Here is a 12,741-nt window from a genome sequence, read left to right as displayed (position 1 = left end):
GTGGATTTATTGGATGACTGTTTTCTACATCAGCATGTTCGGGAGGCAACTAGAGGGAGTAATACTCTTGATCTGATTATCAGTAGTGATTCTTCATGCATTAAGAATTGACAGATAAAGGAACCACTAGGTGGCAGTGATCACAGTGTGCTGAAGTGGGATTTACTCAAAGAGGTAATTACCATCAGGGGTAAAGGCAAGGGTTATTGCTTTCGTAAAGGCGACTATGATGGTCTGAGACAGTATTTAAATTCTATACAGTGGGACCAACTGATGATGTTACCAACAGAAATTCAAAATGGAAGCATTCAAAGAACTTATCTTGGAAGCTACTAGGCTTTACATACCAAATAAGAAATATTGCTCAAGGTGTAAGCCTAAATGCATGTCAGATGAACTAATAAGACAGAGAAGAAAAATGCATGGGATACATATAAATTAACATGTGACACAGAAGCCTATGATAGATATAAGTTGATCTGTAACCAAGTTACAAAGGAGGCTAGGCAGGCGAAGGCAGATTACGAAAAATCTTTGGCAAGGAATGCAAAGAAAAACAGCAAAGAGTTCTTTACTTATGTAAATTGTAGAAGGAAGGGGATGAATCAGATTGGTCCACTTGATATCGATGGGTCAATTATTGATGATCCTGCTCAGGTAGCTAACAAACTAAATGAATATTTTGCATCGACATTCACACATGAGGAGTTATTCAGGGAGGCGAATGCCAGAGGTGTATTCAACTCTGGCAGTAAGCTAGATAATCTTGTAATAACTGAGAGTAAAGTGGAGGAGAAATTGTTGAATATAAACACAAGAAAGGCACGTGGGGGGTGGATGGGATCTGTCCAGTTATATTAAACGATGCAGCAAATGAAGTAAGCAAACCCTTTGCCATAATTATGAGAGCTTCATTGGACTCGGGGAGGTACCCATAGACTTGAGATGTGCAAATGTGACCCCAATTCACAAAGCAGGATCAAAGGCTGACACAAGTAATTATAGACATGTGAGTTTAACTTCTTTTCCAGGAAATTTAATGGAGGCACTGGTTAAAGAAGCACTGCAGGATCATCTAGACAAGACTTCAGTTATAGCTCGGACACAGCATGGTTTTGTTAAGGGGAAGTCTTGCCTGACCAATTTTATTGGATACTATGATGCAGTCACAAAAGAACTGGATGGATGGAATAACTTTGATATTATATACTTGGCTCTTAGAAAGGCTTTTGATACTGTTGCACATGGAAGACTGCTGCACAAATTGGAGCAGTGTGGCATTCGAGGCAAATTGCTGCTATGGATAAAGGGGTGGTTGAGGGGGAGAAAACAGAGAGTGGTAATCAATGGACACTGCTCATCGTGGACTAATGCTATTAGTGGAGTCCCTCAGTGTTCAGTGTTGGTCCGTTATTGTTTTCTGTATTTATAAGTAATATTGATGATGGTATATCAAGCTTAATGTCGAAGTTCGCAGACGATACAAAGGTATTCAGGGTTGTTAAGGACACTACTGACGCTTTGCTGCTGCAACAGGATCTGGAAAGGTTGAGCAGATGGGCTGAGAGGTGGCAAATCAACTTTAACATTGACAAATATAAAGTACTACACATGGGAAACAGCAACCCGAGAGCAATGTATCAACTCTGTGGTACTATACTGACAGTGGTAGAGAATGAAAAAGACCTGGGGGTAACTGTGCAGGCAGATATGAAGTTCTCTGAGCAGTGCAGACGGGCTGCAAGAGTAGCTCATGGTGTCTTATCAATGATATACAGCAATTTTTCTAGCAGGGATAGGGAGGTGATTATTCCCTTGTATAAGGCAATGATCAGGCCACACCTTGAGTACTGTATACAGGTCTTTAGGCCTCATTTCAAGGTGGATGTAGAGCTGCTGGAACGAGTACAGAGAAGGGCAACAAGATTAGTGAATTGAACAAAGAGTTGTTCTTACGAAGAAAGTTAAAGTTTGCAAATTACAGTCTCTGGAGACTAGGCACCGGCGAGGTGATCTGATAGAGGTGTATAAAGGCTTGAATGGTTTGAGCATGCTCAATGCTAATGGGATTCTGCCTCTTACTCAGAATAATCACCTGGGAGGGCATAAATTCAAATTGAGGAAAGATGGTTGTAGGATAGACGTGCGGAAATTTGCCTTTAACCAGCGGGTAGTTGGTTGGTGGAACAGACTTCCATCCCTTGTTGTGGAAGTTGATAGCCTAAATAAATTTAAGGCTCAGCTGGACAGGTATTTTGAACGAACGGAGGGGTGAAGGGGAAGTTTTTTTTTTTTTTTTTGGCTGATGCTGCATAAGCTTGCTTTCTTGCTTCATATGACTCTACTAATGCTAATGCTAAACTACTCCAGGTCACCGAAGAATTCAGCAATGATATTAGGATGTAATTTAATCTACACAAATGCAAGACCCACGGATTGCACTAGTGAAAATTAGTCAACCGAAACTACCAGCTGCAGACTGGTAAAGAGATAGAAAAAATCTGCCGTGGAAAGACTGAAAATTATCCGGGAAGAAAGAGGAAGGGGCCTGATAGACCTCACTGAGCAACAGATGACAGGGATGTTAACCTGAAAGATTACTTCCAGAAACACACAGCAGCACTGCACCAGGCCATAAGGAAGATAGACAAGCGGTATACCCCGCTCAACCTAAGCGAGGAATCCCCCCAACCAGGAGGTACAAACGAAGATAAAAAGATGGGCAGAGAAGACACTACAGTGATCTCCATTAAGATCACATAGATAAAATTGCTTCCAATGCATGGCTCACGAGATTGACGCTCTTCCCCGAAACTGAAGGATTCATGCTCCCCATCCAAGACCAGGTAATCAACACCAGGAACTATAGAAAATACATCTCCAAGGAGCCCGGAGTGTTCGATGACACATGTTGACGATGCCACCTGGCCTCAGAAACGATCCAACACATCACCGCGTGATGCAAGGTGATCACCAGACTGAGTTCACTCATTGACACGACCAGGTAGCCAGGATAATACATCAGAAGCTAGAAAGGAAATGCCAGTTGATCGAAGAAAGTGTACAGTACTACAAGTACGAACCCCAGGCAGTACTAGAGACCCCAACCCACAAGCTCTACTGGGACCGCGCCATAATAACGTATAGGACAATCCCGCACAACAGACCGGAAAAAACCCTTGTGGACAAGAAGGAAAAGGCTACGTATCTGATTGACATAGCGGTACCCAACACTGCCAACCTGCAGAAAACCATGGGGAAAAGGTCAGTAAGTACATGAACCTAAGACAGGAAATCAAAGAGATGTGGCATGTGCAACAAGTTGTTATTATTTGGTGTTTAGGAGCATTAGGAACTAAGGCCATATTTCTCCGTGGATATGCGGTGGTCATTCCCTGACCTTTCCATATCCTCCGTATTTGGTGGTCACAGGCTCGAACCCCAGTCTAATCAAGAAGAGTGTGCTACGCACTACTGCTGCTGTTGCTGCTGTTGCTGCTGTTCCTGCCCACCTGGCTACGGAGGGGCCTGTGCAACAAGTAACGACCATCGCGATCATCGTTTCAACCGCAGGTATGGTACCAAAGACCCTGCATAACAGCCTAGCATCAATAGGTTTTCCAGCGAACACCTACAAGGAACTCCAGAAAGTCGCAATCCTGAGCACCTGTAGGATAGTCAGAGAGTTCCTCGGCCAACAGTAACACTAGACATAACAACAACCACCCTGTGTACTTGGTAGCAATATACGTCACGAGGTGGAACCCCCAATCAGGGAGAAATAATAATAATAATAATTATTATAAATGTCACACTAGGATCATGCAGAACATTAGTTCAGCTACTCTGGTGTATTATGTTCGTGAATAGCATGTGTTCTGGGGTTGATGTGCCTGTTTCTCTGGACGAAAATTTGAGTTTTCAGGGAGGGGAGGACATTGCTATCCTCCCCTGAGACCGACTAACTCAGTCACAGAGTAAAAAAAAAGCCCATAAACGTACCTCGCGTCATTGACAGGTTGGAACACAGGCCTTTTCACATGGTGCATGGAAGATGGATTACAATCACCCTTTCAGTTTACAAACGCGATATACTGATGCATAGGCCCTTAGTCTTATTGCCGCAAATATTAAGAATAGATATAACTAACGTACCCGTGATGCACTTCATAGTATTAAAAATACATTAGCAGATTTTGAAACTTTGTATATGGATTCAGGCGATAATACTGAAAGGATATATAGATACTCTAATAATTTTTTATTAGTACTCTCTACCCCTAATGAGTGCTCGTACATTTTTGTTGTGTTTAAAAAAATTACAATTTAGAACAGTAAAATATGCCTGTAAAAATTAAAAAAAATAATTTAGAAATAAATCAACTACTCAGCTTAACTGGACATAAACCAATGTAAGATTATCAGGCCAGCTGGAAGTGCAGGTCTTCAGTCCTCTAAAAGATCGACATATCTGCGAACAACCTGAGGAAGTGGAAGTTTGTAAATACCATCTGGAAGCTGCCAGTTTTCATGCAAAACCTTTCTGATGACACAACGACAAAGATGAGTAAGCCTGGACGGATGCAAACGCTGTTTGAGCAAAGGAACCCACTGATCTATGTTGTCAAAGACATTCATAGCGGAGAAATCCAAGCTGACCTTTTTGTTACACCAAAGAAAACGAAGTCTGTGCATGATTTCTTTTAGTAAAATTTTGATTTTGAGTTGAGGAGTAACACGAAGAAGATATTGGGCGCACAGGGCTCTTTCTTTGATACGATCCGTCGGTTTCTCTTCAGGGTCATTGCCTTCACGAAAAATGAAATTCCACATAACCTGTAATATAATAAGATCAACCTTTATCAAATTTTTCCTAAAGTTATTACTATTTAAGTTACACCCGAGTCTCAACAAAAGTAACAGTACACTTGGATTAATATGCTGTTTAATAAACCCAAGAGAGACGATTGCTGGGTAAGAAATTATATCAATTAATCGTTCTCCATGTGCGAACTCTAACTTATTTTCATTGGCAGCACGATGAAAATAGGACACAGCAGACTCGTTATTGGATACGTCCTTTCCGGGCCACACCCATAATGGATGGATCTCTCCAGGATAGAGAATAAATCTTTCAACAAACCATCCTAAGCAGTCACAGCGGTACATAGCGATCAGGATATTCACCACAAGGCTCATATCTCCGACATTATTTCTAAAGCAGGCTTCAGCGAGGGTATAAAACAAAACTTTGCAATAAAAGTCATTGAACCGTATCTTATTTTTTCTAATTCTCTTGATATATATATTAAGAATCGTGCGAATGGATTGGACAATTGTCACCGATTGTTCATCTTCCTCTGTAGAATTTAGAACCGTGCACAAAGCCGAGTGAATTTCATCGTCTTTAAAAGGAAGAACAGGATGAGATCCTGAAAGCTGATCCATTTTAGGCTTAATTTTGTACATCGCAAAGTTCTAGTCTCATCTGATTGAATTAATTGTTTTAACTCCATTGTTGTATGCCATTTAGGACCGGTTCAGCAACATTATTTTAAACAGTTGAATGTACAGTGAATATGGGTGTTTACATATTTTATTTATTTAAAAGGAAATCATAATATTCGATGAAAATTGAAACCTATTATCTGATGAATGGCTGCCTAAATGGATTCCGTCAGTGTCGATCAACTGGTAATGTACTGGCTTATGTTATCTTCAATGGAATAGTTTGGTGAAACTGAAGCAGTCACTCTTGACATTTAAAGAGCTTTTAATCGTGTTTGGCACAAAGATCTTCTAAACAAGTTCCATCTTATGAACTGCTGACTTTTTTTTTGCAATTCGATATCTAGTTTCTCTTTGACTACTTGCTGCAAGTGATAGTAGACAGCTGTCTGTTTTCTAACCTCTCAACTAATGCAGGTGTTCCCCAAGGTCCAGTTCTTTCTTCCACATTTTTCCTGTTGTATATTAAAGACCTTCTTCCACAGACTAAAAATCCTATCCATAATTTCACCAATGACAACACACTACTTTTCAGCCTCCAGTTTGAGGAACGTTGCTGTTCACAAACAACTTCGACTTCCCGAATATCCACTATCGTTTCCTTAAATGCTGATCTCCAATGGGACAAAATAACTTAGTTAATTTCAGTCCTTCTAGAGCTCAATCCTGTCTTATGTTGTTGTTTTTACTGTATTTTTTAGTAGCATCGGCAACTAAGGCCATTTTTCTTCTTGTATATTATCTGTAAATTGCGTGTGTTCTGAGATCAGTTTTCTGGTTTGCTGAACGAAAAACCCGAGTTTCTGGGGGAAAAACTGCTACCCTCACCTGAGACTGACTAACTCAGCCACGTTGTGAAAAAAAAAAAAAAAATTCCTCCCGTCACCGACGAAATTCGAAATGAGGTCTTTTCCACCTGGTGTGTGGAGGACGGCTATCCTACGAACTGTGCTACCCACGAGGGATCCTGTCTTATGTTGTTGTTGTTGTTGTGGTGGTGGTAGGGTTTTAGGAGCATCAGCGACTAAGGCCATAGTGCTCCTTGTATATTCTCTGTAAATTGCGTGTGTTCTGTGGTCAATTTTCTATTCACTAGATAAAAAACCAGAGTTTCTGGAGGAAAAACCATGCTACCCCATGCCTGAGACCGGCTAACTCAGTCACGTTGTGAAAAAGACCAAAAAAATTCTTCACGTAATGGACGCAGCCCTGTCTTCTGTTATATTCTGAAATAGTCTGCTTCTGCTATGCTTATCTTCGAGGACACTTAGATCTGTTGACAAGATCACATATCTTTTGGCATAAGCACATAAATATTGCTTCATACAAATGAGCAATAGTTTATCATCAAAAACACTGGGTTTTCTGTTTCGCTCTCGCCGTCCCTTTTCTTCGAAATAAGTACTAACTCTGTATGAATTAAAAATTTCCCTACACCATGGAAATATTGGCCCTACATCTGAGGCGGTGCCCCATAAACTTCAGGCTTCTAGATTCCATTCAAAAGAGGTCAGTTAAATTAACTAATGACCCATCTCTAACAAAGTCTCTCCACTCTGTCTCAGACATTTTGTTTCTGCTGCATGCTTTTTCTCTTGATACTATCATGGGTACTGTTCTTCTGAATTGGCTTCTATAATTCCTCCTCTCTCTTCCAAACCAGTTCAAAGGCGTGCCGCACTGAATCAGCATCCATTTACTGTCCAACTTTAAACTCACAGAACCAGCTTTTATTCTTCCTCATTTATTCCTTCAACTTCTGTTCTCTGGAAATCGGGAAATTCAAGTCTTATGTCAACAAGTATCTTCCTTTTCTTCTCAACCTTCAAACCCACGCACGGTACTAAGTACTGTAGGTTCTAATACTTCTCGTGTTTGGGGTTTTCATAAAAAATAATAATCGGGTTTCATTTAATTTTAGAATGCATTTAAACTTTATGGTTTGCTAAAGAATTTAAAGATAATCGGATTTTAAGATTATCACAGTTCAAATGACATGTCAAATTTCAAGTTTCCACCGAAGGCCATGAAGTCAGTTTGCAGGGCGAAATCTCTCCTCTCTAGTTTCAGAGATAAACTGCTTTTGTTTTAAGCGAAAAGTTTCCAAATTTGCTTTAGGATGCCTTTATGAAATCAAGAAGAAAAGTTGTATATTGTTTTCTCAATTATGACTCCTCCAACATGCTTCAACAATGGCCTTCTGAAAATTGCAAAAATCACCAGTCTTCCCGATGAACCGAATCAGCTAAGAGGCCCGAGGAAAGCCTACAATATTATCTGATACTAAGGAAACTTTGATCATACCACGTGACAACTTATATTTGTTTGTGCAATGTACATTTAATTATCCGTTGACGCCAGTTCAAAAGGTTTCTGATTTTTTGACTAGTGAGTACAGTTTTGTTGGAAACCCAATTCTGACAAAAAAAGTGTAAGGAAATAAATTCAATGTACGCTCGCCTGAACTCTTCCGCAAGAGATCCATGCTTTATAAATTGAAAACCGCCTTAAAAGTCCCATTATAAAGTGAGGGAAATTTTTTGAAGAATTAAAGTTCCTTTAATTAACAAATCTCGTATGTATTTGAAAAATACAAGTAAAAGCCTAAAACTCTTCCAATTAAGAAAGCCCATACGATTAAAATTGTGGGGATGCTGTTTACGAAGAAATTCTCTTAAAATTAAAAGACCCACTTTTAAAGAACTCAGCCCAGTAATGTGCCGAGTTTCTTTAGAATTTGCAGAGGCGTCAGTTTATCATGTCTGTAAGTGGTATTTTCTCTCTTCCTCTCTCTCAAGTTTAGTGAACAGTGTTACCGATGTGCTTAGATGAGAAACTATAGTAAAAATAATTTCATCCGCGATGCATTCACACAACAAATCTACTCCTTCTCATCAACAAACTATTGGTCTAAGAAAAGCACTACTTACGTAGCAGTCGCTGCCACGAATTGAAAGGTATACGGAAGGAGAGAGAGAAGAGGGCAACTAACAAATGATCTTCAACTGCCTAAAGAATTTCTCTCCACAATAGAAGACATCAATACATTATTAGAACCATAATACAATGATACGGATATCGTTCTGCTCTTAAACTATAAAGGTATTTTCAACTTTTCAGTACGCTTTATTAGTGTAATGTACAATTTAAAACGTCAAAACTTGCAATTAACACTAGATGTAGGAAATGGAATCAGCTACTTTACTTCATGATACATTGATCAACGATGAATTACCAGACCGTATGGAACTGGACTCACACACTTTAATCCTCTAGAAGGTCAACATATCTGCGGACACTCAGAGGGATATCAAGTCTCTGGATACCTTCTGGAAGTTGCCAGTTGTCGTAGAGGACCCGCCTAATGACACACCTGCAGAGGTGAGTTAGCTCGGATGGATTCAGGCATCGTTGCTTTAGCAAAGGAATCCATTTAAGGGACTTTTCTAGGATGTTCATAGCAGAGAAATCGAAATTAGGTCTTCTGTGTTGCCAAACAGAAAGGAACCTTCGTTTTATGACGCCGTCTAAAGTTACTATATTAAGTTGAGGGATAACTCGCAGAAGAAATTGAACACACATGGCTCTTTCCCGAAAATGTTCCCGCTGTTCTTCCGCTGGATTATTGCCTTCGCTAACTACAAGCGCTTCCATCGACTCCAAAATGTGACACCAAACTCGGCTGTCTAAACTAAACGGGTACCGACTGAAACTCTGTGGATTTAAGTCACAACCAAGTCTCAGAAACAATAGTGTGAGGTCAGGGTTCATCTGAGCGATTCGCCACATGAAGAAGATATTCATACTCTGACAAATTACATCAACAAAGCGATCGCCGAATCTAAATATCATCTTGTTCGCGTTGGCAGCATGATGGAAATAGGACACTGGAGATTCCTGAACCCGTCTATTTTTAGGTATGTCTTTTCCGGGCCATGACCACAACTGGTGGATCTGATCCGGGAAAATTCGCTCTTGATCTATAATTCCTTGAAAACGGTCGCAGCGATACAAACAAATTAGAACATCCCCAACCAGCCTCATATCGCTGACATTCTTCCAATAACAGACTTTGGCAAGAGAATATACCAAATTTTCAAATTCTGGGTCATCGAATTCTATACGTGTCTCCGTCTTCCACCTGTTGTACAAGTTCACTACAATTCGGATATTTTTTTCGTTAGTCCGTGTTCGGGACTGTTCGTCTTCCTCGTCTACAATATTCAGAAGTACATCAACGGCAGAGCGAATTTCGTCCTCCAAGCTGAAAGACAAGACACGACAGGTTTGTAGCTGATCCATTTCGTGTGCTTGTGTTAAAAAACAAACTGGTTTTTATTCATTTTATTTAAGTTCTTTGTTACAACCAGTCCGTTGTTGCGTCTGAATTATGATATATGCAACAATATTGGTATGCTCAAAGATTAAAATATTATTTGACAAGGGAAGTAGATGTACAGTGACATTCTTAGTATTAGTCTATTTGATGTTTGTTTATTCGGTTAATCTGCAGGATTTTCATTAATTTGTAGAGAAAGTGTCAAGTACTTTGTGTATAAAAGTATTGTTTAAGTCACTTCTAAAGGAAGTAAAGATCACCCTAAATATTCCCTCTAAAATGTCTTTAACACATATTCGGCTTTTTAAAAGACGTCCGTATATTCTGCATGTAGTCCTCTTGTACACTGGCGAGTTCCCCCACTGATGCCCTACACTATAACAAACAATTCATATCAGCTGAAATATGTCAGTTAATTTTCTCATTGGATTACGCTCATTCAAATCTAAATTCAAATTGTGTGAATGCAAATAAATAACCAAATATATAATATTTATTATATAGTAAAATACATTGTGCTGCCACTTTATTAGGTACACCCCTGCTGTGCACACAAATGGTTTGTCCCACAACTTTGCAAGTCACATGACCACAGTTGTGGATATAAAGGCAGCAGAACAACCTTTCTAGTATCAGTTAAACGTACAAACCGTAGCAAGAAAGGGGAAAAGGAATGATCTAACGGACTTCGAATGTGGATTGGTAGTAGGTGCAAGACGTGCTGGGAAAAGCATCTCTAAAACGGCAGTTCTCCTGAACTTTTCACGCACCGCAGTCTCAAAGGTGTATTGAGAATGGTGAAACGAACAGAAAACATCCTCTCAACGGCACTCTTGTGGAAGAAACTCGCTTGTTGATGAGAGTGTAGAGTGCATTTAGTGTCAAGCGGCACCAGAGGTTTCCCCCATCTCCGCGTTGCTTTCATTGTAGGTGTGCCAGTTCACTGGAAAGGCCAGAGATTTAAAAGTGTGTGGATATTGTATATGTATAGTACTATGTACCGTTGTTCTTCTGGCCATTTAGCCGCTGGAACCCTGCTGAGGCCCAACGTTGTCCACACTCAGCCCCGTGGAGGCAGGCCAGGTATATCAGCATTATCATGAGAGAGGTCAGAAGAGGGTGGGTAGAATTGTGCAAGAAAACAGACGGGCCACAATGTCGCACATCACGTCAAAATTCAACCTTGGTGCCCAGAACAAAATATCGCAACGGACTACTAGTCGCACTTTGTCGCGAATGGGCTACAACAGCCGACGGCCACATCGCGTACCTTTGTTATCAATGAAGAACAAGAGAGCACGCCTCCTGTGGGCACAGCAACACCAGCACTGGACTATCGAGGATTGGAAAACAGTTGCTTGGTCTGACGAGTCAAAGTTCCTGGTGCATCATGTTGATGGAAGGCTCAGAATTTGCGAAAACAACATGAATCCATGGACCCGTCATTTCTGACGACTACTGTGCAAGGTGGTGGGGCAGTGTTATGGTGGGGGATATGTTTTCTTGGCACACGTTGGGTCCATTGATACCCATGGATTCACGTCTGAATGCCACATCGTACCTAAACATCGTTGCTGACCAAGTGCATCCGTTCATGTTGACAGTTTATCCTTAGTCAGGAAGGTTACTTCCAGCAGGATAACGCGCCGGTACACAAAGCCCGAATCACTATGGAATGGTTCCAGGAACATGACAATGACGTTTTTTTTGCTGCAGTGGCCTGATCAGAGCAGAGATGAAAAGTTTATTATTAAGAAATAATTAAAGATAATATAGAGCGAATTTTCGAATGAGAAAAAGGGAAATTGCTACTTATGTCCAACTGATGGACTTTGAGAGAGGACAGATAGTCAGCCCAAGAAAGAGAGAGAGGGGGATGTCCTCAGGCATATTGCTGAGAGTTAGACGAGAGGTATCTACAGTCCATCGATGTTAGACATAACTGGGGTATCCGGTGGATGGCTGTAGTGAAGACATCTCCCACTTCTGCCCAGATTTCGGATATTGTTGTGCCACACGTGATATCATATTCTCAGTAGGACGGTAACAAGGTGGGTACATATTCCATGGCTAGAGAATAGGAAAATTCCATGGAGCTGGACGTTTCATTTATAATACGATAATTTCACATTTCATAAACTCAGGTTTGAGGAAAACGAGATCATATAATTCGCCTGGTTGACTCAATGTTGCAATCGGTAGGCGGTCCATGGAACATCATTGGGCATGCTGGAACTTCAGATTAAAGAGATACTCCGGCTCTTGCGATGACGATTGTACTAAATAAGGAATGGGGTTATTTTCCAGCTTCCAGATAATGCTAGAAAATGACACTAGTCCTTGTTTTAGTGAATTTTGTGAAATGGTCTGAATTCTTCCATGAAGAATTCGTACATACTGTTAATAATAATTTCTTTAATAAAAACTGGCTTTCTAGGATATATTGATGTCCAAATGTTTGTCTCTGAATATGTGATGTTCATAATAATTTCTCAACATATTCTGATGACATGGACAGAATTTAAAGGAACCACAACAGACAGTATCATATAGAACAAACACTACTTTATCACCTAGTTTACGCTGAAGCTACTCATCACCATTGTGAATGGTACTGAGTATGGCAGGTGATATGTGTCCATTGCAGTCCCAGACAAAGATTATAAACTTAGTAAATAACATTTACATAAAAATACGTTACATTTGGAAATTTGCGTGATAATTTTTTCTAAACCATTCGCATGTTTTATTGTCCTCGCGAGTAGTAAGGTGGATATAACCGTCCTTCCACCCAGTGTGCAAAAGACTTGAGTTCGAATACCGTCAATGACACGAGGAATTTTACCTTTTTCAGGCCTTTTTCACAACGTGGCCGAGTTAGTCGGTTTCAGGTG

At 40.3% G+C, this 12,741-nt stretch overlaps 2 protein-coding genes across 2 annotated transcripts; both read right to left on the bottom strand.

Moving 5' to 3' along the window:
- Positions 1 to 4,446: 4,446 nt before the first annotated feature.
- On the bottom strand, positions 4,447 to 5,448 carry LOC150090319 (uncharacterized). The gene has a single exon (XM_090390263.1). It carries the CDS (start codon positions 5,446 to 5,448, stop codon positions 4,447 to 4,449), a length of 1,002 nt encoding a protein of 333 aa, XP_090246389.1.
- A 3,324-nt stretch (positions 5,449 to 8,772) lies between these two features.
- On the bottom strand, positions 8,773 to 9,810 carry LOC150090318 (uncharacterized). Its single transcript, XM_090390262.1, has one exon. It carries the CDS (start codon positions 9,808 to 9,810, stop codon positions 8,773 to 8,775), a length of 1,038 nt encoding a protein of 345 aa, XP_090246388.1.
- Positions 9,811 to 12,741: the final 2,931 nt, after the last annotated feature.

The sequence above is a fragment of the Mastigoproctus giganteus genome, chromosome 2 (genome assembly GCF_048544385.1).
Source record: "Mastigoproctus giganteus isolate SK-2022 chromosome 2, ASM4854438v1, whole genome shotgun sequence".
Classification (NCBI taxonomy): domain Eukaryota; kingdom Metazoa; phylum Arthropoda; class Arachnida; order Uropygi; family Thelyphonidae; genus Mastigoproctus; species Mastigoproctus giganteus.
The sequence above is the reverse complement of the archived record's forward strand: the minus strand, read 5'-3'. Positions and strand labels throughout refer to the sequence as shown.